Raw genomic sequence first — 26,947 nt, forward strand, 5'->3', positions numbered from 1 at the left:
CACACCTGAGATGATGCTTCATACCCATAGGATGGTAATGATCAAGAACAGGAAAATAACACATGTCGTGAGGACCCTCGTAGGTCGCTGGGAGGATGTAAAATGGGACCGCTGTTGTGGAAGACAGTCTGGTGGTTTCTCAATAAGTTACATATAGAATTAGCACATGACCCAGCAGTTCCACTCCTGGGTATACGCCTGAAAGAACTGGAAATTTAAATTTGTCTCCAAGCAAGCACTCTAAGCAAATGTCGATTCATAACAGCCAAAAGGCAGAAACAGCCCACATGTCCACTAACTGAGGAATGGATAAATGGATTAACAGAGTGTGGTGGAGCTACACACTGGAATAATATCCCTTGATTAAAACATAGTATCCCTTGATTAAAAAAGAGCTGCCAGGCATGGCAGCTCACACCGGTATCCCAGGACTTTGGGAGACCTGGGTGGGCAGATTGCTTGATCACAGGGGCTCAAGACCAGCTTTGGCAACATAGCAAAACCCCATCTCTACAAAACATACAAAAAAAGTGGCTGGATGTGATGGTGCAAGCCTTTAGTTCCAGCTACTCGGGAGGCTGAGGTGGGAGGATCACTTGAGCTGGGAAGGTTGAGGCTTCAGTGAGCTATGATACAGCCACTGTACTCCAGCCCAGGTGACCAAGTTAGAAGTGGGCCAGGTGCAGTGGCTCACAGCTGTAGTCCTAGAACTTTGGGAGCCTAAGGCAGGGGGATTGCCTGAGCCCTGGAGTTCAAGATCAGCCTCGTCAACCTAAGGAGACCTTGTCGCTCCAAAAAATTTATAAATTAGCTGGGCATAGTGGTGCACACCTGTGGTCCCAGCTACTCTGGAGGCCGAGGCAGAAGGATCACTTGAGATTGGAGAGTGGAGTTCAGCCTGGGTGACAGAGTGAGACTCTGTCTCACAAAAAAAAAAAAAAAAGGCCAGGCACAGTGGCTCATGCCTGTAATCCCAGCACTTTGGGAGGCCAAGGTGGGTGTATCACCTGAGGTCAGGATTTCGAGACCAGTCTGGCCAGCATGTTGAAACTCCATCTCTACTAAAAATACAAACATTAGCTGAGTGTGGTGGCAGGCGCCTGTAATCCCAGCTACTCAGGTGGCTGAGGCAGGAGAATTGCTTGAACCCAGGAGGTGGAGGTTGCAGCGAACCAAGGTTGTGCCACCGCACTCCAGCCTGGGTGACAGAATGAGACTCCATCTCACACACACAAAAAAGTGAAGTACTGACACATGCTATGACAGGGATGGACCTCAAAAACACTACACTCAGTGAAAGAAGCCAGACACAAAGGCACCATACGGTATGGTTCCATTAATATGAAATACGCAGAATGGGTAAATCCATGGGGACACAGAGGAGATGGCAGATGAGTGGCTGCCTGGAGGAACCACCGGAGGAGAGGCTGGGAGGGAGTGTCCGATCTTGGGCCGTGCCAGTGCTCCAGAACCAGACAGATGACTGCACAACATTGTGAATCTACGGAATGTCACTTCATTATATGCTCTCAGATGGTTTTTAAATGGCAAATTTTACATCGTATGTATTTTACCACCAAAACTAAATGAGGGAGGCCTGTGGAATTCCTGGCTGGGTGACACAGATCACAGAGCCTGAATCTGTGTCATTTAATTACCTGGTGTTTTTCCTGTTTTTCTTTTCTTTAGGAAAAAAACTAGGATTTACCATAGACAATGGAAAACTCCATAATGTGTCCCTGGGGCAGGGACAAGAGGTGGTGGCCGAGAATGCCCTGGACGTGGCTGCAGAGAAGGGACACTGGGTCATTCTGCAGGTATGAGGCGGCCAGCACTGCGGGGGAAGGGCTGCCCACACTGAGGTGACCATGGGGATGGGCCAGAAGGCCCAGAAGGAAGCAGGATGTGGAATTCACATTCAGAAATGTGGGTGGAACTCCTACCACCCACTGAAGGAGGGGGGACCCCATGTCAGCTCTGCCGGCGTCAGCTGTGTGGTATGGGGCGCCATGACTGCCCAGAGAGGGTGGACTCTTCAATGGTGGGAGGGATGCAGGGCTTCATACCAGAACACCCCAAAGAGAGATTATTTAAAGAACAAACGGCCAGGCACGGTGGCTCACACATGTAATCCCAGCACTTTGGGAGGCCGACACAGGCAGATCACCTGAGGTCAGGAGTTCGAGACCAGCCTGGCCAACATGGCAAAACCCCATCTCTAGTAAAAATACAAAAATTAGCCGGGCATGGTGGTGCACGCCTGTAATCCCAGCTTCTCAGGAGCAGAGGCAGGAAAATTGCTTGAACCCAGGAGGCGGAGGTTGCACTGAGCCAAGATCGTGCCACTGCACTCCAGCCTGGGCAACAGAGCGAGACTCCATCTCAAAAAAAAATAAATAAATAAATAAACAACAAATGCTGGGTTGACAAAAGCATTCCTCCTCCTTCCCCTCCTCCTCCTCCCCCTCCTCCTCCCCCTCCTCCTCCCCCTCCTCTTCCCCCTCCTCCTCCCCTCCTCCTCTCTCTCCTCCCCCTCCTCCTCCCCCCTCCCTCCTCTCCCTCCTCCTCCTCCTCTCCCTCCTCCTCCTCCTCTCCCTCCTCCTCCTCCCTCCTCCTCCCTCCTCCCCCTCCTCCTCCTGCCTATCCTCCTCCCTCCTCCTCCCTCCTCCTCCTCTTTTGGGGCAGGGAGTGAAGCCCAGAGTGCCCAGGAGAGATGGTCTCTGCACATTTGGCTAAACCCTAGCTTGACCACACCTCCTCAGCCTGGAGCCCCTCCAAGACCCCTCCTCACTACCTCTTCCCCTGGAGCGCCTCTGGGCCTATCCTGGCTTCCATGAGTCCTACAGTGTGTGTCCACCTGAATCCACAGGGCTAAGCCTGGCCGCGGTGGGAACTCGGCTTCAAAAGGAGGGGTGGGGACCATAGAATCTCAGCCTTGCGCCAGGGAGGACACGAAGGACTCACCTTAAGTCTGGAGGTTTCCAGTTACTTGAACACAAAAATTGCTTCTGGGGCCTCGGTTACTTTGCTGAAGACATCCTGGCAAGCCCAGCACTGGGTTAGGGTGGACAGGTGAGGGGTGGGGCAGCGCCAACACCGGGCAAGTGTGGGGTGCTGGTGAGAAGAGCCCTGCCCTTGCCAGGGAACACAGCCGGCGCCTGTCCTTGTGTGCCCGGGGCTGGGGAAGGCGTGTGTGTGACCAGCCTTTGGTCTCGGCTGCAGAACATCCACCTGGTGGCCCGGTGGCTGGGCACGCTGGACAAGAAGCTGGAGCGCTATAGCACCGGCAGCCACAAGGACTACCGCGTGTTCATCAGCGCGGAGCCTGCGCCCAGCCCCGAGACCCACATCATCCCCCAGGGCATCCTGGAGAACTCCATCAAGATCACCAACGAGCCCCCCACAGGCATGCACGCCAACTTGCACAAGGCCCTGGACCTGTTCACCCAGGTAGGTCCGCGCCTGTTTGGGCCACCTCCCCGGTTCGTGCCCCGGCCTGGCATCCACCCCTGGGGGCCCTGGGGACCACTCTGAACTCTGGGGATGCCTCCTCCCGGTTTTCCTTCCCTGTCCACACACCCCTCACAGTCAAAATCAACGTGTTCCTAAAAGATGAAAAAATGCAAGTAATTTAAGGTGCTGTGGCACTATTTATTTTTTTAATTTTATTATTTATTTATTTATTTGTTGAGACAGAGTCTCGCCCTTTTGCCAGGCTGGAGTGCAGCGGCGCAATCACGGCTCACTGCAACCTCTGCCTCCCGGGTTCAAGCGATTCTCCTGCCTCAGCCTCCCAAGTAGCTGGGACTACAGGAGCGCACCACCACGCCCAGCTAATTTTTGTATTTTTAGTAGAGATGGGGTTTCACCTTGGTGGCCAGGATGGTCTCGATCTCTTGTCCTCGTGATCCGCCCACCTTGGACTCCCAAAGTGCTGGGACTACAGGTGTGAGCCACCGCGCCCCGGCCCCAACCAGCTTTTGAAGGACACACCCTTGGTGAAGTGTGAAGGTAACAGAAAACCCAAAGCAGAAAACCAAATGTTTACAATGGGTCCCCACTTCCATTAACCAATCAACCAACACCACGCACCTCTCACCTTGGCCTGCACCCTGCTGAGGGGCGCGAGGATGTGTCCTGGAAGCAGGACCCTAGTGTGATGAGTGCTGTGGGTGCACACAGCGTACGGGGCCATGCAGCTCACAGCTACCCTGGGGTCAGCGCCAGTCCTGAACGGTTTCTGCCAGTCTGTGTGAGATCGGCGCAGAAACTCAACAGGCGCTTAGCAAACCTTGCAGTGACCCGACACTGCTGTGAATCCAGGCAGGGAGTGGTTTTCCCTTTAGGGTTTCATTTTTTTGTATTTTGCAAAGTGTCAGTCAGTGATAGACAGGGATTGGGGCACTTGGCAGGGACTGGGCCTTCACTGCCAGCCAGTGTGCAGCCCTGCCAGCCAGCACATGGGAGTGGCAGCTCATCCCATCTCTGGCTGGGGAGGTGGGTGGCCGGGGAGTGACAGCTGGGACCTGTGGGCAAGCAGACCCTTCACCAGTTCCGGGACCAGCTGCTTCCAAGGGGTTGTGGGCCTCTGAAAATGAGCCCACAGGAAGAATCGGTGCTGGGTGGCGCCTGCCTGTCCGTGATGCCACAGTCCTGGGCGCAGGCTGGCTGCTCAAAGTGCCCGATCAGATGGACTCTGGAGGACAGATGGTGACACCCGCCAGGCCTTCCCTTATCCTGGGGGCTGGTGAGTCTCACATTGGCTGGCGTCACTCAGGCTCTGCAAGCGTTCACCACCAGCGCCCTCCCCAGGGAGCCGAGATCTGAAAGGGGCTGGCCAGGCCAGTTTTCTGGGCCCACTGTCTCCATCCCAGGCAGCCAGGAGGTGATAGTCGGGTGATGGAATCCCAGCTGCTCCCCTTCCTGTCCATGTTGCCAAGGTGCCCGTGCCAGGCTTTCCATGACACCTAGGACAAGGCCCTGGTCTTGGTCCCCCTGAGGCATTTCCCCTGGCACTTATCTGTCCCTCCCCAGCGGGAGCCTCGGCCACTGCCTGCAGCTCCCTACGGAGCACCTGGCCAGAGGTGCTCCATCAGCCGCTGAGCAGGGCAGACGCAGCACAGCGTGGCTACCAGAAGCCTGTGTGTGTTCAGGAGTCGCCAAGCTGCACAGATGAACAGTAAAAGCTCACACATCCAGAGGCCTAGGAGGCACAGTTTGGGCTCAGTTGGGCTTACCCTGGAGCCAGATGAAAAGAAAGAGTTTGAGAAGAGACCCTATCCCCTCCCCAGTCCCCTATCCCATCCCCCGTCCTGATGGAACTTTACCAGTTGTTTTTAGAGTTTGGGGTACTGAGTGTAAGTGATGAGGAATCTCGATAATTACAAAGGAACGTTATTTCTTATTAAAGTAGTCCCGAAACGTCCAGGATTTGGGAAGATCTTATTAGGAAGCAGTATCAATAATTCAACTTGTAATAAGTACTTAAAAGGGGGAAACTGCATTTCTGAAAGAAACAAGAAAGCCGCACTCACTCAGCCGTGACAGCCCAGCTTTCCCTGCAGCTGGCCTGATGGAGATCTGCCCAGCCCACAGCTTCGTCCCCCCACCGCCCCCACCGCCCCCACCGCAGCAAAGCATCCGGCAAGGGCTGGACGCTGGTCCCATTGGGGGCATCTCTGTGTCCACTTCCTCACACCCTCGTGTGTGCGCCCCACAGGACACCCTGGAGATGTGCACCAAGGAGATGGAGTTCAAGTGCATCCTCTTCGCCCTGTGCTACTTCCACGCCGTGGTGGCAGAGAGGCGCAAGTTCGGCGCCCAGGGCTGGAACCGGTCGTACCCCTTCAACAACGGGGACCTCACCATCTCCATCAACGTGCTCTACAACTACCTGGAAGCCAACCCCAAGGTGAGGGGCTGAGTGTGCCCTGTGCTTCAATATATCCCTTCTCTTTCCCTCCCTCCCTTTCCTCCCTCCTTCCCCCCTCTCCCCTTCTCCTTCCTTCCCTCCATCCCCCTTCCCTCCCTCTCTCCTTTCTCCCTCCCTCTTCGCTCCCTCCGTCCCTCCCCTTCTCCTTCCCTCCTCCTCCTCTCCTCCCTCCCCTTCTCCTTCCTTCCCTCCCCTTCTCCTTCCCTCCCTCCCCTGCCCTCCCTCCCTTTCCTCCCTCCCTCTTCTTTGCTCCCTCCATCCCTCCCCTTCTCCTTCCCTCCTTCTCCTTCCCTCCTCTTCTCCTCCCTCCCCTTCTTCTTCCTTCCCTCCCTCCCTCTTCTTTGCTCCCTCCATCCCTCCCCTCCTCCTTCCCCTTTTTCTTCCTTCCCTCCCTCCCTTCCCCTTCCCTCCCTCCCTCCTTCCCTTACTCTCCTTCCCCCCTCCCTCCCTTACTCTCCTTCCCCCTCCCTCCCTTCTCCTTCTCTCTACCACTTCTCCTTCTCTCCCTCCCTCCCCTTCTCCTTCCCTCTCTCCCTTTTCCCTCCCTCCTACCCTTTCTTCCCTCCTGTCCTCCCTCCCTTCCCTCTCTCCCTCCTTCCCTCTCTCTATCCCTTCCCTCCCTTACTCTCCTTCCCCCTCCCTCCCTTCTCCTTCTCTCTACCACTTCTCCTTCTCTCCCTCCCTCCCCTCTTTGTCCCTCCCTTCTTCCCTCCTTCCCTCCCTCTTCTCTCCCTCCCTCCCTCCTCCTTCCCTCCCTCTTCTCTCCCTCCCTCCTCCTTCCCTCCCCCACTTCTCCTGCTCCCTCCATCCCTCCCCTCCTCCTTCCCCTTTTTCTTCCTTCCCTCCCTCCCTTCCCCTTCCCTCCCTCCCTCCTTCCCTTACTCTCCTTCCCCCCTCCCTCCCTTACTCTCCTTCCCCCTCCCTCCCTTCTCCTTCTCTCTACCACTTCTCCTTCTCTCCCTCCCTCCCCTTCTCCTTCCCTCTCTCCCTTTTCCCTCCCTCCTACCCTTTCTTCCCTCCTTTCCTCCCTCCCTTCCCTCTCTCCCTCCTTCCCTCTCTCTATCCCTTCCTTCTTCCCTTTTCCTCCCTCCCTCCTTTACCTCCCTTTCCTCCCTCCTTCCCTCTCTTCCTGTCTCCTTCCCTTCCTCCTTCCCTCTTTCCTTTCCTCCCTCCCTCCCCTCTTTGTCCCTCCCTTCTTCCCTCCCTCCCTCCCTTCCCTCTCTCCTTCCCTTCTCCTTCCCTCCCTCTTCTCTCCCTCCCTCCCTCCTCCTTCCCTCCCTCTTCTCTCCCTCCCTCCTCCTTCCCTCCCCCACTTCTCCTTCCCTCCCTCCCCTTCTCCTTCTCTCCCTCCCTCCTTCCCTCCATCCTTCTCTCCCTTCCTTTCCTTTTGTTGCTCTTTTTCTTGGCATTAAAATACATCAAGTAGTTTCACAAACCAAAGAGAACTTAAAAAGCGGCAAATCTGTGATCTCCCCAACCTGACAGAATAATAATGGTCCAGGCCCTTCCCCCACCTGCCGCAGGTGCCAGCTTTCGGGCAGCTTTTCTGCTTGTTAGCACGCCCCACATATTACAGCTGGATGGGGAGTCCCCCTCAGTCCTGACCCCTGCGGTGTGAGCTGGGACTCCGGAAGGAGAAGCAGGGCTTCCTGGGCTGCGGGCCTCGCCACGGCTCTGTCAGTGTCTGGAGAGGACCCAGGTTGGGGTAGGAGGGGCAAAATGCCTCCCTCCATAGAAGGGAGCACTGTGTCCATTTTCATGGAAAATGAGAATCCATAAAGTCACGTGCAGACTGCCACAGAGGACGGAGCAGAAAGCCGCATGTCCTCCGGAAATGGTCTTAGTGGGGAGGGCACAGCAGTCAGAGTGCAGCTCGGGGTGCAGAGCAGGGTGCCCCGCAGGGAGGGCAGGGGTTTGGGACCAGGCGGCAGGGTATGAACCCCAGACCTGCTGTTGGCTGGATGGGGGCCCGTTGTAAGCAGCACATACCCTCACACAAGGCCCGGCGGCCCCATCTACAGTTGCTAAGGCTCGGCCACCCCATCCATAAACTGGAGAGTGGTAGTGCCCACCACACACGGTTCTTACAAAGCTTTGACTCAGGCCAAACCTGGCACAGGCACAGGAGCCTGTCACCCACAAGGCAGAGGGCAGTGCACGCCCCACAAGCCCTGGTCCTCTGCACTCTAGGCCCCCAAATCAATAGCAACATGGACCCTGCCTCTGAGACGCCAAGGGCACTCTTTTACAGGCCAGGAGGGTGATGGGAAGAAAGCCACACTCGCTGCACTGGTGGGGAGGGGGCTGCCTGCGTGGGGTCCGGGTTGGTGCACTCCCAGGGCCTGGGTGGTGGGAAAAGCCTGCTCCTCTGTGACTTGGTGAGAAATGGTGCTGGCGCGGGGCAGAAGGTGGGGGGGTGGGGTTTGAAGCCTGTCTGCTACTCCCTCACTGAAACCTCTAGCAAGTCACTGGACCACTAAGCCTGCTTCCTCATGGGCGAACAGGGATGACGCCTCTGCCTCAGAGCCCGGGGGTTCGGTGAGGGAAGGCAGGAAGTGCCAGGAACCCCCTCCTTTTTTCATGACCTTGTAATAAAACTCAAGATCTGGGTGGCAAGGGGCGGGAGAGCCACTAAGCCCTGGCACAGGTGGCACATGTGATCCCAGTGGGTGTCCTGACAAGGCCCCCAGGAGGTGAGCTCTGATGTGGAGCACCCAGCCTGCCGGGGAGGCTGTGATGAGCCTCCTCACTGAGACCGGAGGATGACAACCTCCCAGGATTGCTGCTGGCGAAGGCTGGGCCTGCAACAAGGTTGGCTGAGTTCCCAGGGAGGCACGCCAACCCTGGAGCAGCAGGGGCAAAACTGGGTCAGGAATCAAATCGGCTCCCAGGGCTCCCCAGCAATGGCCACCACGGTGTAGATGCCACTAGGGGAAGGCAGCCTGGTCTGCAGGCTGATGGGCAGGGTGCCAGCGGGACGTTTCGCCCAGAACAAGGCTCAGTTGTGAAAACATCCCCCAACGCATGCAAGACGATGCTGACAGGGACTCGGGGCAGAGGAACGGCCTGACCACGCAGAGGCTAGTTTGGGAAAAACAGTCTGGCTAGAATTTTTTTTTTTGAGACAGGGCCTCACTGTTACTCAGACTGGAGTGCAGTGGCACAATCACAGCTCACTGCAACCTTAACCTCCCAGGCTCCAGTGATCCTCCCACCCTCCCAAGTAGCTGGGAGTGCAGGGGCCACCACGCGTGGTTAGTTTTTGTATTTTTTTTATTATAAAGACAGGGTTTTGCCGTGTTGCCTAGGTTGGTCTCAAACTCCTGGGTTCAGTGATCCACCCACCTCGGCCTCCCGAGGTGCTGGGACTTCAGGCATAAGCCACTGCGCCTGGCCAGGTTAGGATTTCTTAAGACATTTCCTTAGCCGGCGCCCACTTACACATACTGGGAGAGCTTCTAAGCTGCTGAGAAGCTGTGTGAGTACTGTGTGCCTCCGTGGCGGCAGTGTCCTGAGGAGCAGTGTCCTGTGAGGCGAGGCCTCGAGGAAGCGTGAAGGCAGTGGAAACGAAGGTAGGGCGGGGAAGGAGTGCGGTCGCCTGGCGTGTGCTCTGGGCCACGCTGCCAAGTTTGGTCTTCGCTCCCTAAGGGGCAGGAGGCCTAGGTCAGATAAGTGACTTGCTCAGACCCTCTATGTGACTGCAAAGACCTTGGAAGCACAGGAGCTGCTGGAAGGATGAGAACCAGGAAGGGTTCTACTTCCACCAGGTGAGAGTGAGGCTGGCCAGATGCATCTGAAGATGTGACTGACTGGACTTTGTGGCCAGAAGCTCAATGGCACTGGAGTCAACCCTTGAGTCAACACAAGAATCAAACGTCTTGTGTTGAAAGTGGACTGTGAGGGGCAGAGTCTTGGATGGTAACACAGTGGGAGAGGCAGAGGGGCGAGTTGCGATTCCAGCCTGTGGCCTCAGAGGTGCAGTGAGGCGTAGAAGTGTCTGCCACCTCTGCCACCTCTGCCACGGGAGGGTGCAGAGCGCGCCAGCTGCAGAAGCGCCGTCCAAGGTGGAGGGAGGCGCTACATGGCCCCTTGTGAGAGGAGCCAAAGGGGCTGGCCGCTGAGCAGACACCAGCGTCTGGTGGCACCGGAGGGGTCAGAAAGGTGACCTGGTGGCCCTGAAGGTGAAAAGGCAGGTGGCCAACCTGGACAGCGAGGAGGCCACAGCACTGAAGGCCGGGTTCCCACGTCCTGCCTGAGCCTGACTCTCATGACAGAGGGGCACGGGTGGGGGGGCACCTTCCCCTAAGTGCAGTCACCCTTCCTCAGGTGCCCTGGGACGATCTCCGCTACCTTTTTGGTGAGATCATGTATGGCGGCCACATCACAGACGACTGGGACCGCCGGCTGTGCAGGACCTACCTGGCCGAGTACATCCGGATGGAGATGCTGGAGGGGGACGTCCTGCTGGCCCCCGGCTTTCAAATCCCCCCTAACCTGGACTATAAGGTAAGGATGACAAGTTAAACAGGAGCTCAACGCCACGAAGGCGCGTGCCTTCCAGTGAGAGCCTTGCACACCTGCAGTATCCATAATTGAGCAAGAACCTACGCAATCAAAATAAGAGAGCATGAGAAACGTGCCTCACTGGAAGAAGCGCAAGGCTAATACATGCCACGTATTTTCTTTTTATTAAAAAAAAAGAAAAATGCAGCCTCAGGGAAGAGGGGAATGGATTTTCCTTTGTGTCGCTGGGAGCGTAGAGGGCAGCCCACAAACGGGTGGGAAACAAGTGGGATCTGTACAGAGGGCAAGACAGGTGGAACATTCTGGCAAGGAACACTTAATGAACAGGACATGGGTTTCAGCCTGCACAGCTTTGCCTCCGCTTACAAACCGCCCTCTTTTCAGGGTTACCACGAATACATTGATGAGAACCTGCCCCCTGAGAGTCCCTATCTGTATGGCCTGCACCCCAACGCAGAGATTGGCTTTCTGACGGTCACCTCGGAGAAGCTGTTCCGTACCGTCCTGGAAATGCAGCCCAAAGAGACCGACTCGGGGGCTGGCACAGGGGTGTCCCGAGAGGAGAAGGCAAGAGCTGGAAAACCCGTTCCCAAGCCAGAGGAAGGGGAGGATCTTGAACTGGGGAGGGGGCACAGGGACTGGCGGCAGTGCCGGGGTGCTTGCTGGTGAGGCAGACTGCCCCAGGCTGGGGAAACCCTGGGGTGGGGCCGTAGGCTGCTCAGCAGGTCCCTAGGCGCGGCAGCTGCAGACTTCGGGTGGCGGGGCATGAGCACAGCCCGAGGGATCGCTGGGGTGGTGGGGTGGTGTGCGGCCCCAGCCCTGCGCCCTGCAGTCTTTCAGCTTCCCCGGCTGAGGGCCGGGGAGGGCGCCGGCCATTCCCCACCAGGACAGCTGGACAGACGCGAGGGCAGGTGCTCCAGAGCCGCTCGGTGGCTGTAACCACAGGTCCTGTTGCCGCTCGAAGGATTAGAACGGCTCAGGGACGCCAGTGCTCTGAACGAATTCTAACCTCTGGGTACCTCTATGCCGCCTCCTGGGCACCTCTGCAATTTATTTTTTTGAGATGGAGTCTAGCTTTGTCGCCCAGGCTGGAGTGCAATGATATGATCTCGGCTCACTGCAACTTCCGTGCCTCCTGGGTTCAAGCAATTCTCCTGTCTCAGCCTCCCGTGGGAATACAGGCGCCCGCCACCACACCCAGCTAATTTTGTGTTTTTGGTAGAGATGGGGCTTCACCACGTTGGACAGGCTGGTCTTGAACTCCTGACCTCTAGACAACAAACCCGCCTTGGCCTCCCAAAGTGCTAGGATTACAGGTGTGAGCCACCGCGCCTGGCCTGCACTTCTTAACAGATTGTGGAAGAGCTCTATTACGTATTAGCTGCTAAGTACTGGGCTTCCCAGTAAACAGGCTGAATTCTTGACGTGAGACCCTTATTGCTATTAGGTCCAGGACCTTCTCTCAGTCTAATGGCTGAAGTTAGAAACTGACTGAGAGGATGGTGCAGGTGACCTCTGTGCGCCTCTGTGGGCCTCTCCTTGAGGGTGTGACCGGCAAGGTCCCTACAGAAAGCCCACACGAAGGACAAAGTTGCAATCCCTCAACTGCTGGCTAAACCTGATGGGAGGCTGGTGCATGGGAATGAATGTCTGTAGGCCCCGGGCTAGGCGGCCTAAGGCGCCCACGGCCACAGCTGCAGGGCCTTGGTAGTGACAGCAGAATGCCACAGCTCCCTTCCCTTGTCAAATGTGTGACTGCACCCATGACCCTGTGCTTCTGGCAGCTCCACTTGCCTCTTCCCTCCCCTCCAGGACTCAGGGCTGGGAACATTCTGGGCAGGCTCCTTAGTGACGGGGGCTGTCTGCGAACTGGCTTCCAGGTGAAGGCCGTGCTGGAGGACATCCTGGAGAAGATTCCAGAGACTTTCAACATGGCTGAGATCATGGCAAAGGCAGCTGAAAAGACCCCCTATGTGGTAGTCGCCTTTCAAGAATGTGAAAGAATGAACATCCTGACCAACGAAATGCGCCGCTCGCTGAAGGAGCTGAACCTGGGGCTGAAGGTAAAATGGGTCGGCCAGGCCCCAGGGACATGGCTTGATGGCAAAACCAGCAGCAATGCAGGCCTCTGGCAGCCTGAGCCGAGAATGGGCCACGGGGTCAGCACGTCACTGCCCCCTCTCCAGAGCTCTGGCCCTTCCAGAACAAGCCCAGGAGCTCATCTAGACTGTTCCCTAGCAGGAAGCACTCGAGAGGCCCTGAGGCAGGGCGTCTCCCAAGGCGCAGCACCAAGCCACGCTGTTGACAAATCATGACACGCACTGAGGCTGGTGCTCTCCAAGCCCCCACGGGTGGGCAAAACAAGGCCCAGCCCAGGGCTCCCCACACCGTCTGTCTCTCCTAGGGGGAACTGACCATCACAACTGACATGGAAGACCTGTCCACGGCTCTCTTCTACGACACCGTGCCTGAGACGTGGGTGGCCCGGGCCTACCCCTCCATGATGGGCCTGGCAGCCTGGTACACAGACCTGCTGCTCCGCATCAGGGTAAGTGCCACTTTCTCTGAGAGGCTTCCTGACTTGAGACTCAGGGGCCGAGTGCCTAGGGCTCAGCACACCCTGCGGGAGCATGGCCCTGACGGCAGGGTGACTCCTAGGGGCCTGGCCTCTGTCAGAGCAGGGCCGGAAGGGCCTAGCCCAGGCTCCTCATATACCTGAGGCCTTTCCTCCCAAAGGAGGAAAATAAGCCAGGCCGAAGTGAGAGCAGCTTCCATCAGCAGCTCCTCGTGCGACACTTGAAGGGTAAGCTGCCCTCTATAAGGAGCAAGACAATGAAGGGAAGAGCCTCTTTGGGCTCCTAAGTTATCCACAAATGGGAAGCCATTACTTTCCTGGTTCTTCTCTTCCCATTCCCCAGTTTAAAATGGAGCGGACAGTGGCTGGGCATTGTGGTTCATGCCTGTAATCCCAGCACTTTGGGAGGCCAAGGCAGGCGCATCACTTGAGGCCAGGAGTTCAAGACGAGCCTGGCCAACATGGCAAAACCCCATCTGTGCTAAAAATACAAAAAATAAGCCAGGCGTGGTGGTTCGTGCCTGTAATCCCTGCTACTCAGGGGGCTGAGACAGGAGAATCACTTGAACCCGGGAGGTTGAGGTTGTGCCACTGCACTGCAGCCTGGGCAACACAGTGAGGCTCCATCTCAAAAAAAAAAAAAAAAAAAATAGCATCAGGGCAGGTGGCCAAGCTTCACAGCCCACCCTCCATCCACCATTCCCAGCTTGCTGAGTGGCCTGTGGAAGGTTCTGGCATGACCCCTGCTCAGAATGGCTGAGGCCCTGTCATTCCCTGCCCTCTCCTCTCAGCGGTTCGTGTATCCTTGCAGGAACTCGAGGCTTGGACGACAGACTTTGCCCTGCCCACCACTGTGTGGCTGGCTGGCTTCTTCAACCCCCAGTCTTTCCTCACGGCCATCATGCAGTCCATGGCCAGGAAGAATGAGTGGCCCCTGGACAAGATGTGTCTCTCTGTGGAGGTGACCAAGAAAAATCGGGAGGACATGACCGCTCCCCCCCGAGAGGGCTCCTATGTGTACGGACTCTTCATGGAAGGTAAGGAGGGGCTCTGGTCTGTCTGCAGAAGCTACCAGAGCCAATGCTACCTGGCAAGAGGAAATAAAACTAGCTCTTGGCAAAGACAGGCTGTTCAAGAGCCGTGGGGACAGGAGGGAGAAGCGCTCTCAGGGGCATCAGCCTGCAGGCCAGAGCCATGCTGATCCTAGAGAGGGGTGAGAGGATTCAGAGAATGTACAGGGGGGTCTGCAGGCGACTGGAAACACCCCACCCCAGACCCCTGGCCTCTGCTTTACTGAAAACAAACAGCAGCGCTTGTGTGAGAGCAGCTTTGACCTGATGAGACATGCTGAAAAACTCAGCCTTTTCCGGCCATGCAGCAGTGAGCCCAGGCCAGAAGTGCGTTTTGTGGCTGCACTGAGGGCGCTGAGGCTCCAGGGCATGTGGGCTGGCCCTATGCCAGGTCCAAATCCCACCCAATCCCCAAGCTGCTGTGGCTCCTGGGGCACAGGGTTCCAGGAAAAAGAAGTGGGGGCACCCATTAGAAGTCTGCCCCCACCTCGCCCCGTCTGGCTCCCTCAACAGCTAACATCACCCCCTTACCTGTGGGGTATCAGGGCCGGGCCAGCAACAGCCCAGGCACCCCATTCCCCACACCACCAAAGATAAGCACAGCAGCAGCCGCTCTCCATGTTTATTTTGAAATTTCAGACGGGAAAGAGAAACATCATTAAATAGGGCGAGTAGAAATAATGGTCCAGTTAAAAGCAAATCATGTTTATATGCATAGATATATAATGACACTATGCACACACAGGGCAGACAGGACACATGAAGAGGCAGGGAACTTTAATTTTTAGCTGGGGTCATGACTTCCTGCCACTGATATTAAGCTGACAGATGAGGCTCTCTTAAAACAGGTGGAACCCAAGGGCTTTAGCTGAGCTGTTCGTGCACAGCGAGACACGGGGTAGTTATGACATGCACACCGTCACCTCCGAGGGCCTCTGCTTACAGCCATGACACGTGGCCTGATGCCTTTCGGGGTGGAGCCCATCTCTGCAAAGAGCGGGGAACTCAAGGACTAGCCCCCGCCTCACTTACTGGCAGTGTTCCAGACAGGACCCAGTCACCTCCCAACCCTCAGCCACGCTGTCCCCGCAGGGGCTCGCTGGGACACCCAGACCGGAGTCATCGCCGAAGCACGGCTGAAGGAGCTGACGCCGGCCATGCCTGTCATCTTCATCAAGGCCATTCCTGTGGACCGCATGGAGACCAAGAACATCTATGAGTGTCCCGTGTACAAAACACGCATCCGCGGCCCCACCTATGTCTGGACCTTTAACCTGAAGACCAAAGAGAAGGCGGCGAAGTGGATCCTGGCAGCCGTGGCGCTGCTCCTACAGGTTTAGCTCGCTCCTGCGTCCTGCCTACAACTATTCTTTACAGGAACTGGTGGTGGTTTTTTGTTCTCTTCAATAATGAGGGTGCTTTGTAACCAAGCGCATCTGAACTAAACAGAGGGTGGAAAAGGCGGGGCAGATTAAAGCAAGTGGAACCACTCAACCATACCCATCTGACTCCATTCTGTGCCCGATGGCCACCGCAGAGCTGGGAAAGGCCCCAATTCCCAGCAGCCAGAGGCAAGCAAACCCCAAATCCTGACTCGTCAGTGGGGTTGGGGCTAGGCAGTCATACCCTCTAGCCCGATGCCATGTGCAAACCAGCTGCCAACGAGGGGACAGGGCGTTCCCCCAACAGTCTCATCAGGCATTATTTCCTGTTCTCAAGAACAACACTAAGTACCTTTTACAGCTATGGAAACATACCCAAGCCCCTACCCAAAGAGCCTAGAACAAGCTGTTCCCACAGGTGCTATTTCCACACAGCAGAAGCACTTCCCTGCCCAGTGCTTGCTCTTTCTGAAACCACGGGGTACTCAGGGACCCCCCTCCCCCAGACAAATGCCATGTCCCGGGTGCTCACAGATGTCTCCCAGTCCTCTGTGGCAGCTTTTTTTCCTTTTGTCCACTGCCCTCAGCCGCACCATCAGTTCTTCCTGCCTCACCTGCAGATGGCAGTCACCCACGTGGACTGCAGGCTTGAACCAGCCAGGCCTCTCTACAGCGAACTGCGACCCTGGCATAAGGCAGGCAAGGTCCTTGTTCTCTGGACAAGTCCAGAGAACTTCTCTCTCCATGGTGCAAGTATCTACAGAACCACCACCCTCAGGCTGTGCAGAGAGAGGGCTCAGGAAAACAGCGGTGCCCTCCTCACTCCACGGCTGTGGGTGGTCCTGGCAGAGAGCCCCCACTGTTCTGAAATTTACTGAATGATTTCAGCAGATACTGAGAGCAGCCAGCTGGAGACCTGTAGGGCTCTCCGTGGCTGTGCCAAAGCAGGACACTGCAGCAAGGTGGCCAGGGCAGCAGTGTACAGGCACGAGGGACAGGACTAACTACAAACCTGAGGAATAAGAGGAGGCAGCTGTGAACGCCAGAAAAGATGGATCCCGGGCACCAAGACATCAGCCTCAACATGGTTTTGAGATGGACTTCAATCTCGGCTCACTGCAGCCTCCGCCTCTTGGGTTCAAACGATTCTCCTGTCTCAACCTCCCAAGTAGCTGGGATTACAAGTGCCCACCAACACACCCAGCTAATTTTTGTCTTTTTAGTAGAGATGGGGTTTCACCATGTTGGCCAGGCTGGTCTCAAACTCCTGACCTCAGGTGATCCCCTCACATAGGCCTCCCAAAGTGCTGGGGTTACAGGCATGAGCCCCCATGTCCTATCTTCAACGTTTCTTAGGCTTCAAAGGAAAGCAGGCCGGGTGCGGTGGCTCAAGCCTCTACTCCCAGCATCGCAGGATTACTTGAGACCAGCGTGGGCAACAAAGTGAAACTCCATCTCTACAAAAATAAAAAATTAGCCAGGTACTGTGACTCATGCCTGTAATCTCAGCATGAGATTTGGGTGGCTGAGGCAGGTGGATCACCTGAGCTCAGGAGTTTAAGACCAGCCTGAGCAACATGACAAAAGCCTGTTTCTACAAAAAATACAAAAACTTAGCCGGGCATGGTGGTGTGCTCCTGTGGTCCCAGCTACTCGAGAGGCTGAGGCCAGAGGGGTGACTGAGCCCACGAGGTCAAGCATGTAGTGAGCCATGATCATACCACTGTACTCCAGCCTGGGTGACAGCAAGACCCTGTCTCAAAAGGGGGGAAAAAAGGCAAACCAACCAACTACAAATACCATTCTAAATTCAGCTTGACTTTCAAATTTTGCAAAAACATTTTTCCAAGTTTACTCACCTAAATCATGAGTTTAGAAGCATCTACAAAGTCCAAATTCTGAGGGTAATGGCTCACAACCATCTTAGGGCCCAACAGGGCTATCAGAGGGAGAAGAAAAACATCCCTCAAATCCTCCCTTCCTGGCATCCAAGGAAACCAGCCCCTTTGGGGCTGCAAGGAAGTTTCAGCCTCCCCGGCCTGGCTGGACCAATACCTCTGCTGGCCAGGAGGGGTCACTGCTGCCCTTCATGGGACCAGAGGAGATGAAGCTGGCCAGGGGCCGCAGGGCAACTCACTTCAGTCCCTGGTAATAACCACGAAATGTGAGCTTTTTCCATTTTGCCTTTAGATGCTGAAATAAAAGTAATCTACTCTACATGCACATATTGTGGGTAGATAAAATTATCTCTAAACTTTCCAAGAGATGATTCGTGCTGAAGCTGCACTCCAGGGACGGGGAACACCGGGACTGAAGCGTGACAACCCCGCGCACCTGGAATGCCGTGAGGAAGGTGGCAGTCGCCGCCCGCGCTCTCTCTGCTGCTCCAGCTGCTTTGCAGAGTGAGGGAGCCTTGGTCTGGGGAGCTCCTCAGGAGAACCTGCCTGGGACAGCCTCAAAGGTCATTAGCAGAGGCAGAGGGACCAGCGGCGCGCTGCGGGAACACTGCAGATTGCTTAAGCCCGGCTGTGGCACAATGATGTTTACTCTGGTCCCACAGAATCTGTAGGAATGCGAACTCTGTTTACCGAAAGCCTCTCTGCAAACAGAAACCCAGTGCCCCTGCACATTCCTTTGGCTCCTCTGTCTAAATGTCCCACAGGACACCCTAATAACTAGTTTGAAGGCAAACAGCGTTCACTGCTGTTCGGCTGCCCCAGGGCTTCACTCCACTTACTCGCAGCCACTCAAACTGCAGTTTGCCTGGTCTAAGACCAGGTGCTCCCGGCACTGAGCCCGAGCAGCCTTTCAGACCCCATGAAGGGTGACAGTGACCGCTGGCAGCCCAGGAGGGAAAGGCCAGAAGCTGCTTCCAGAGGCAAAGTGCAGGGACTGAATCCAATCTCACTCCCCGAAAGGACAGGCTGCCACGCCCTGGAGCCCAAGAAGCTTCTCTCGGTGCAAGGGTCAAGCACCTGAAGATAGATTAGGCAGTGAGGTTGCGAAAGTGACTGCTGGAGACACTGGGGGATGTGAGGAGCTGGCTTTACACATAAACTTGACGTGTATGCAAAATCCCAGGCTACTAGGCGACACAAAAATGTTTTAAGTAGATCCAATACAAATAAAGTTCATGGCCGGGCGCAGTGGCTTACGCCTGTAATCCCAGTACTAAAGTGGGAGGCTGAGGTGGGCGGATCCCCTGATGTTGGGAGTTCGAGACCAGCCTGGCCAACATGGTGAAACCCTTTCTCTACTTAAAAAAAAAAAAATACAAAATTAGCCAGGCATGGTGGCACATGCCTGTAATCCCAGCTACATGGGAGGCTGAGGCAGGAGAATCACTTGAACCTGGGAGACAGAGGTTGTGGTGAGCCAGGATCATGCCATTGCACTCCAGCCTGGGCAACAAGAGTGAAACTCCATCTGAAATAATAATAATAAAGTTCATTCTTGAAAAAATCAGCTGTTAGGGAAAACAATCACAAGGTGTAATCCTTAATTGGACTTCAAGTCAAATAATTGAAAAAAAAAATGTTAAGGCAACTGGAACTGTGAACACTATCTAGGTACTTGACGATACTATGGCATTCGTGCTATGTTTCAGGAGGGATACCAGTGCTGTTTCGGTTAAGTCTGTATTTTAGGGGAAGACAACACGATATGCACATTATTTAGAAACATGGACACGTGTGCACATCGGAATAAACCAGCCAAGGGTAGCTGCTTGGGGGTAGGGAGGGCAAGAAACGGCCACAGTTTCTTCATCTTTTAGTATTGTTTTCCTCTCTCCATTTGTACACATTCTTTAAAAGTAATTAAAATGACTAGGAAAGGCTACAAGATGAACTACACATTTTTTAAGAATGAGATTTAGCGGAGAACCTAGGTAGCCGGCGCTCAGGAGGCCCACGCTGCACACACGTGGTACCAGCACTAGCACGTACGCCGGCCACATGGGCCCTGGCTCATCTGACTCCTCCCCCTTCCCCACAAGCCACCATCCAAAGGCCCAATCATCCAAAGAACCAGAGCCACCCACAACATCCAGACCCAAAGAGCAGGGGCCTTGGAAGTCTGATCCCAGCTGGAGTGCAGTCCAGGCCCTGAGGGATCCAGAACCCACAGGGCCAGTGGGCAGAGAACCCCACCTTTAATGGCAGCCAACCCCTGCCCAGACCTCCAGGCGTCAAGACAGTCTGGGGTTCCTCAGGTGACTGTGGGACCCCACCGGTGGCCCTGGTGAAGCAGCAGGCCCCTCCTGGGTGGGCAGAGCAGGTCCTGTTACTCAACCTCCAGAGACTAGAAGGGTGCATCTCTGTAACCACATCACAGAGACGTCAGCAAGGTGTCAAGGCAGCAGCCCGGGGTCTGGCTCCACCGACGCCTCCCCACCATGGGCTGCAGCTGGCCAGGGCAGCAAGCCAGAGCCGCTCTCACGAGCAACAGCGCTCTCCCACCCCACCTCTACGTCTCCTGCACCAGTGTGCTGGGCCCAGAGGGGCTCAATCTGCCTTTCTGCCCCCTCATCCCTGAGCCCTTCCCCAGGGCCTCTTCAGGACCCCCCGGGAAGGGAGAGCAGAGGGGACTACAGGATGCCACTGCTGACCCCAGCACAGGCAACCTGGGGCTTGGTCAAGTGTGTATCTGATGGAAGCTGAACAGACTGCCTAATTTAGCATCAGATTTCAAACACTTTGAGGACAGCTGCCCCACTCCTGAAGATGCTGCTCTGTGTTTAACAAAGAGGGATGAAAGAGCCCTCTGGGAGCTCTGGTTGAGTCAGAACCACCACCTGCCCAACCTGTAAACACCCGGGAAGAACGTGCTGAGACGCTAGAGACCACACCTGTCTGTCCTCAGAAGAAGTTCTTGATCAGTGGAGTTACCATCTTCACCCACAACTTCACCTGCCGACTCGGCTGCTCAAAGGTGGCAGATGACACCGCACCAGACCTCAGGTAGAGCTGCTCTTGCTCCTGAGGAAGAGGAACACACAGGAATAGTGAGTCCCCTCCAGTACCACACAACACGGCTGGCCGGCCCCAGCCCAGCCCAGCCCGTCAGGCCAGCCTGGAGAACGCTGGCTTCACATGTCTACCTGGCCCAGAGATTCCGAGTGTGCCAGCAGCAGGCAGTGCCCGGTCCTACAGGCTGCCACTGTGAAGCATTCCTTAGAAAGGCTAAGAAGCTGTGTTCCTAAAGACTTTTAGGGGTTCGAAACAGTGGCTCAAGCCTATTATCCCAACACTTATGGAGGCAGAGGCAGGAGGATCACTTGAGCCCAGGAGTTTGAGGCCACCCTGGGCAACATAGGAAGATGTCATCTCTATGAAAAAAATTTTAAATTAGCGGGGTATGGTGGTGTATGCCTGTAGTCGCAGCTGCTTGGAAGGCTGAGGACGGAGATGGTTTCGGCCTGAGAGGTCGAAGCTGCAGTGAGCTGTGATGGTGCCACTGCATTCCAGCCTGGGTGACAAAGTGAGACCTCGTCTCCAAAAAAAAAAAAGGCTTTTAAGACCAAGACATGTATAGGACTCTAAATTTCTTCAATTTCGAGTTGAAAAAAATATAACTGGCAGGAAAAAATATTTTAAACATTCACCTTCACTAAATGAGGTAGGGCAAATGAAAATAATGAGGTATTTTTTCAGTGAGACCCAGTTTTCCTTCTATCAGATTGGTACAAAGCTGTTCTGTGATGCCATCCCCCCGCTGATGACTGCACAGTACACGGGCACTCCCGTCCATGCTGAGGGAAGGGGACCAAGTCATCTTCTAGCGTGAGGTCTAGCAACAGGTACCAAGAGCCTTACAAAGCTCCCTTTGCCAGAGTCTACCCCGAGAAAACCACTGTGCACTAAGATTTTTATATTTATCACAATATTTATAACAGGGAAAAACTGGAAACCACCTAAGTGTCCAGCAGCCAACTTACTAACTCACATGACAAAGCAGCGTTCACCACAAACTTACTAACAACTCACATGGCAAAGCAGTGTTCACCATGAGAAGAACGTTTACCTAATCGCATGGGAAAAGTGCCCGGCATCAGCAGACAGAGGAAGCTGGACATGAAATACACGTACACACAGGATCCTCATCTGCTGCTTAAAGCTCTGCCTCTCCACACGCTGTCCACGGGAGGCAGGCAGGGAATCCTCACGATGGCTTCACTGGTTTTCCCCCAATGAAAGGGTTGGTTGCTTTCCACTTTCCTTAATTTTTACAGTGAACATTTGTTAATTTCATATTTAAAAAGAGGTTTAAAAACATTTGTATATGCGGTGGAGCACGGTGGCTCATGCCTATAATCCTAGTACTTTGGGAGGCCGAGGCAGGAGGATCACTTAAGGTCAGGAGTTCGAGACCAGCCTGGCCAACATAGTGAAACCCCACCTCTACTAAAAATATGAACATTAGCCAGGTGTGGTGGTGGGCGCCTGTAATCCCAGTTACTTGTGAGGCTGAGGCAGGAGAATCACTTGAACCCGGGAGGCAGAGGTTGCAGTGAGCCAAGATCACGCCACTGCACTCTAGCCTGGGCGACAGAGCAAGACTGTCTACAAAAAAAAAAAAAAATTTATATATGCTTTGTCAGAAATAGTGTTTGGGATCTTTGAAGAGAAGCTTCTCTCGGAAGAGCCTACCCTCCAAGTGCTCTCTCCTCAGCGGGGCACCTGGCAATGCTCATGCAGCCACACCGCTCCAGCGCTCTCCTCTGTAATGTGCGGGCCATACCTACATCCACACTGTCATGAGAACCACGGGTGATGACCATGGACCAACCGCAGGACAGCAGCAGGGGTGGCCTGTGCCACTCTGAGTGGGACACTCCCTGTTCTGGAGGCGGAGAGGGACAGCATAGCCCTGGCAACTCCTCTGCCCCAGGGGGAACAGGAAGAGGATACCCCACACTCCACAGCCCTACAGAATGTGGCCTCGGCTCTTCCCATCAAGAGCTGGGAAAGCCAGGGCCCTAACTTCATTTCTCCGTGACCCCGTCCCGTGCTCAGTGGGCCCCACCGTGGGTCCAGGCCACACTCTCAACTGAGCAGACCCGCAGCCACACGTGTCACAGATGTGGGGGCCTCCTAACTGCTGCTGAGGTCCCAATCCCTGGCTGGACATGCCTGACGGAAGAGCCAGCTCCAGTCTCGGGGGGCTGGTTTACAGAAGTCTCCACAGACCCGGCTCCAGCTTTATGTCTTCAAATGAATACCCAGCCAAGACTGCAATTAAATTACCAGAAACACTTAGGTTTCCTCATAGACTCCACAACAGGGATGGAGAAGGAAGTCAGCTGACGAGGTTACGACGCTGTTCGAGGGAGTCTTTCTTGGGTCACAAGTGGTAAACTGTGTTCCCTGAACAAAACCAGGAAGCTTTCAGTGTTTATTGTATGCACTAAGTGGAGGGAGGGACCTCAGATTGTGATAAAAATATCTCCCGATTCCCAGTGCCCAATGTGACATGAATAGGAGGGCCCTTCCCTGAATTCCCAAGGAGAGCTCCAGACACAGCTGTAGAGAGCAGGGAGCCCCTGGTGGCTGGGGCTTTAGGGACTTTCTGGGCTGTGGGGAGGCTAGAGGCTGGGCAGTCCCAGCAGGATTTGGCATCTAGGGACCAGGCACTGGAGGGCAGCTGCAGTCCCAGTATATATGCATATACGTGGAACTATCTGGAAACATATTTCTGTTTCATAGTCTGTCCCTAAAGAATGGAAGAGCTACAGCAGCAGAACTACCACCCTCCCACAAGCAAAAACCCCTGGGATTCAGGTTTGGGAAGAAAAAGAAAATATCCCAAATATGTCATTTGAGAAAGCGGTTCCTAACCACAACCGGCCCCAGCTTTTCTCAAGATGCAGGATGTGGGTTCAGCTCCCTTACTAGGGCAGGGGGTGGACAGCCAGTACCAGGACCCCAGGCACAGGCTCCCCAGTCAACTCAGATCCACGAAGAACCCAGCCTGGCCCGAGGCCGAAGTCACCAAGGACTCCACTGCCCTGGCACAGAGCTCCAGCTCTCTGCAGTTGAGGCAGAAGTCCAGGAAGGCCTGCTGGTGAAAGCTGCAGGCTCAGGTCTTTCCCACCAGCCTGGGTCTATGGCCAGCTTGTCACCCTATTACTGGAATCTCTCAGCTTGTGGGGGCTTCCTCAGTCATTTGCTGTAAGCCCCACTGCAGGAAGAAACCTGAACAAACCCATTACCCCACTGGCCCACCCAGAGTATGACCGCTGTCACTTCCTCTTGCGCCTGTCGTGGTGGTGAAGCTTTTCCTGGCACCAAGGCCCCAATCGGTCACTGACAAGATTCCCAGACTGCAGGAGGGAAGATCCCAGGGACACAGCAGTGACCATTTCCTCGTCCATCAACAAAGGCTCCTACAACGTTGCAACAGTTATTCCCCAACCCTAGAGCACAAAAGCTTCACAAAGTCACAGTCCGATGCCTCAGGGCTCTCATGGAAAAGCATTATTGTAAAGGTCACAAATGCATGAACCCAAGGCACCATCAAGGTCTCAGTCAAAAGGACGTGTTCCCATTTCTAAGTCTGTCCACACCGTGCAGGTCATCACACGGAGCTCCATCCAGAAGCACTCATGAACTCCTAGTAACCTTCTTTTATCTCCCTCGAAGAGAAAAGAGACTACTATTATCAAAAGAGGGTCGAACCACATTTTTTTTTTTTTTTTTTTGAGATGGGAGTTTTGCTCTTGTTGCCCAGGCTGGAGTGCAGTGGTATGATCTCAGCTCCCTGCAACCTCCACTTCCCAGGTTCAAGCGATTCTCCTGCCTCAGCCTCCCCAGTAGCTGGGATTACGGGCACCATGCCCAGCTAATTTTTTGTATTTTTAGTAGAGATGAGGTTTCACCATGTTGACCAGACTGGTCTTAAACTCCTAACCTCAGGTGATCCCACCTGCCTCGACCTCCCAAAGTGCTGGGATTACAGGCGTGAGCCACCATGCCCGGCCCTACTGCTGAACCTTTAACAGCTGACCCTTGTTCTTAAAAGGGGAAGGTCCAAGGGAGAAAATGATGGTCTCCTCTAGTGCAGACAAAGAAAAAGTCCCTAGGATGTGGGATGCGAAGCAACTGGGAAGTCACAGGCATGATCTTCCGAGGCTCAGCCACCATCACTGCCCTCTCGGGGACCCCAAGTCTTTCTCGCTCTGATCTGAGTCTCACTCGATGTCTCAGAGGACAGCTCTCAGGGCGAGCCTGGGTCCCTCAGCCACACCCTCAGTACCCCAGGAAATCCCACTTGCCCCAACCAACCTGGTGAAGCTGCTGCTGCAGGGCCTGGTTCTCTGTCACGATCGCAATCTGGGCCTCCAGGTCCCGGTGAACTGACCTGTACCCAAAATTAGGAGAGCCAATCAGCGTGAGACAGGGCAGGCTGCTCCCTGCCAGGTACAGCCAGAGGCCTGCGGGGGAAAAGGAAACGTGCAGACAGGAAATGAGCACAGCACCTGCCGAGGTCCTCTCCACACACTGCTGCAATCTAAGAGAAGCGCCGACCCCGGGTGCCTGGACACGAGGGGCTGCTGCGGAGCGGCAGGCAGCCTACACTGGTGGGGGTGAAAGGGCAGGACTCGCTCTTTCACCCCCACCCAGCATTGTGGGAACCAGGGGGCCCAGGGTGTGAGACAGCCTCCACTCAACTGCTGATCTGTGCTTCCACCACTCACATTGTGGCCTTGGGTCCCAAGCAGGACGAGAAGCAGGCTTTCCCAGAGGGAACGTGGTGACGCCACCTGCAGGCCTGCTCTCACACACCCTGCCCAGCTCCCACTCAGCCTTTCCCCAGAAAGCTCAGGGTCTCGAACCCCCTCTGAACTGCCTCTGCACACCCAGGCCTGCCAGCACTGCCTGCTAAGCTCGGAGCCCACGCTGGCCGTCCCTTCCCATGAGCACCCAGAGTCGGCTCCCACCTACTTCTCAGTACGCAACATGGCAGATGGCAAAGGGCAGCCCCCGAGACCCAAGCCAGCAGATGTGGGGCTGTCACGTGGGGTGGCAAAGAACAGGACTGCCTTGAAGGCTGGCTGCCTAGCCACAGGTCCTGGGTAGGCCGTCTGTGCCCTCCTGACTGAGGGGCACACAGGTTACCCCGCCCCAGCCTCCCTATTTCAAGCTGCTGATACACCAAAACCCTGTGAGGACAAAGGGGCTCCAGGACTGAGACCTCTGCTGTCACTGCCCACGGGGCCCAGGGACTTCCAGGCTGGACAAGGCAGTGGAGGAGGAAACTAAATATTACGGCCCTGTAAGTTTCTGTCACACCCAGAGAACAAGTTCCCCTTTTTTGCTGGGAAATGAACCAGTCAGTATTACAGCTGGAGAAAAAGCAGGGCACTGCGTGTCACTGTGTGACAAGGGGACACACGCTACGGGGACATTTCTGTGACAAGGTCACAGGTGTCCTCAGGATACCGATGTGTTGCCTGAGATGACGACAGGCACCATTCTGCGCCCCATTCCACACCTTCCCGAGGTCCAGGGCCGCCTCCCACAGCCCAGCCCCCATCAGAACTACTTCTAAAAAGGCTGTTCCCAAGACCTAACCTCCCAAGGATACGTGCTGCCTGAGACACCCTTCCTCCCACAGGCTCAGCCTGAGCTCAAGACTTCACTGGCACCGAGAATGCTTCTCCCAGACACTCCAGCCGGATGTCAGAGTGAGCAGGTGTGAGCGGGGGTGAGAAGGTATGAGTGAGGGTGAGTGGGTGTGAGGGAAAGGTGAGCAGGTAATGAGCAGGTGTGAGCAAAGGTGAGCAGGTATGAGCAAGTATAAATGGGTGTGAGTGGGTATGTGTGAGCAAGTGTGAGAAGGTGTGAGCAAGTGTAAGTGGCATGAGCAGATTTAAGGGTAAGTGGTATGAGCAGGTGTGAGTAAGGGTAAGCAGGTGGCCATCAGCTCCTCCGGGGTGCCCTGCAGTAATCCCGGCATCCCCAAGTTCCCCCTCCCCATGGGGTGTGGAGTTCTCCCCCACTGACACGCCCCTTTCAAGGGACCCACACGATCGTCATGGGCGAGTCAACACAGTATGTAACACACACCAGGCTCCTAAAATAGACGACGGTTTCCTAATCTTCATTCAGAGCAAGAGCATTTCCAAGAATATCTTGGGTAAGAGGTGACGAGGCCCTGTGCCTGTTCCTGTAATGGGCTCGTCTCCACCCCTCCAAGGGCCACATCAAAGCCACTTGCTGGCCTGTGCGAATCGCACCATAAACGGTAGCGCCCCGCTGGGCCACTGGCTGTGCAGGCAAGTCACAGGAGCACAGGTGTGGGCAGGCTGCCCCTTCCCCTGGCAGCTCTCATCCAGATGGTTCGCACTGCCCAGGGGGGTCCGAACAGCACAGCGCCCGCGGCCCCTCACACACACAGCCCCTCCCACCCCCTGCCCCAGAGCGCAGAGCTGGGAGAGACAAGGCGCAGGGCAGGGAGAGGC

At 55.3% G+C, this 26,947-nt stretch overlaps 2 protein-coding genes across 7 annotated transcripts in view; one reads left to right on the top strand and one right to left on the bottom strand.

Annotated features, from left to right (window-relative positions):
* DNAH17 (dynein axonemal heavy chain 17) overlaps nt 1-15,599 on the top strand; it is a 154,071-nt gene extending 138,472 nt beyond the window's left edge. The window contains exons 72-80 of one of the 2 annotated variants that reach the window (XM_032241495.1): nt 1,690-1,817; nt 3,223-3,450; nt 5,720-5,911; nt 10,259-10,438; nt 10,841-11,023; nt 12,337-12,519; nt 12,861-13,004; nt 13,843-14,068; nt 15,194-15,599. In XM_032241495.1, the coding sequence (XP_032097386.1) occupies nt 1,690-1,817; nt 3,223-3,450; nt 5,720-5,911; nt 10,259-10,438; nt 10,841-11,023; nt 12,337-12,519; nt 12,861-13,004; nt 13,843-14,068; nt 15,194-15,441 (1,712 nt within the window). In that variant the 3' untranslated portion in view covers nt 15,442-15,599. The remainder of the gene's footprint in view (nt 1-1,689; nt 1,818-3,222; nt 3,451-5,719; nt 5,912-10,258; nt 10,439-10,840; nt 11,024-12,336; nt 12,520-12,860; nt 13,005-13,842; nt 14,069-15,193) is intronic. The other variant, XM_032241494.1, reaches the window with a different exon arrangement.
* The window catches only part of PGS1 (phosphatidylglycerophosphate synthase 1), a 43,921-nt gene continuing 31,683 nt past the window's right edge, over nt 14,710-26,947 (bottom strand). Inside the window, exons 8-11 of one of the 5 annotated variants that reach the window (XR_004257730.1) lie at nt 24,768-24,916; nt 20,333-20,462; nt 17,343-17,421; nt 15,199-15,286 (exon numbers count right to left, since the gene is read on the bottom strand). Coding sequence is in view for 2 of the 5 variants with exons in the window: in XM_032241496.1 (XP_032097387.1) it covers nt 20,343-20,462; nt 24,768-24,916 (269 nt within the window). In the remaining 3 variants the exon portion in view is untranslated. Of the gene's footprint in view, nt 15,287-17,342; nt 17,422-19,634; nt 19,802-20,332; nt 20,463-24,767; nt 24,917-26,947 lie in introns of those variants that run through there. The other 4 variants (XR_004257731.1, XR_004257729.1, XM_032241496.1 and 1 more) reach the window with 4 other exon arrangements.

Source organism: Sapajus apella, unplaced genomic scaffold (assembly GCF_009761245.1).
Source record: "Sapajus apella isolate SASKATOON/1434 unplaced genomic scaffold, GSC_monkey_1.0 scaffold48, whole genome shotgun sequence".
NCBI lineage: Eukaryota > Metazoa > Chordata > Mammalia > Primates > Cebidae > Sapajus > Sapajus apella.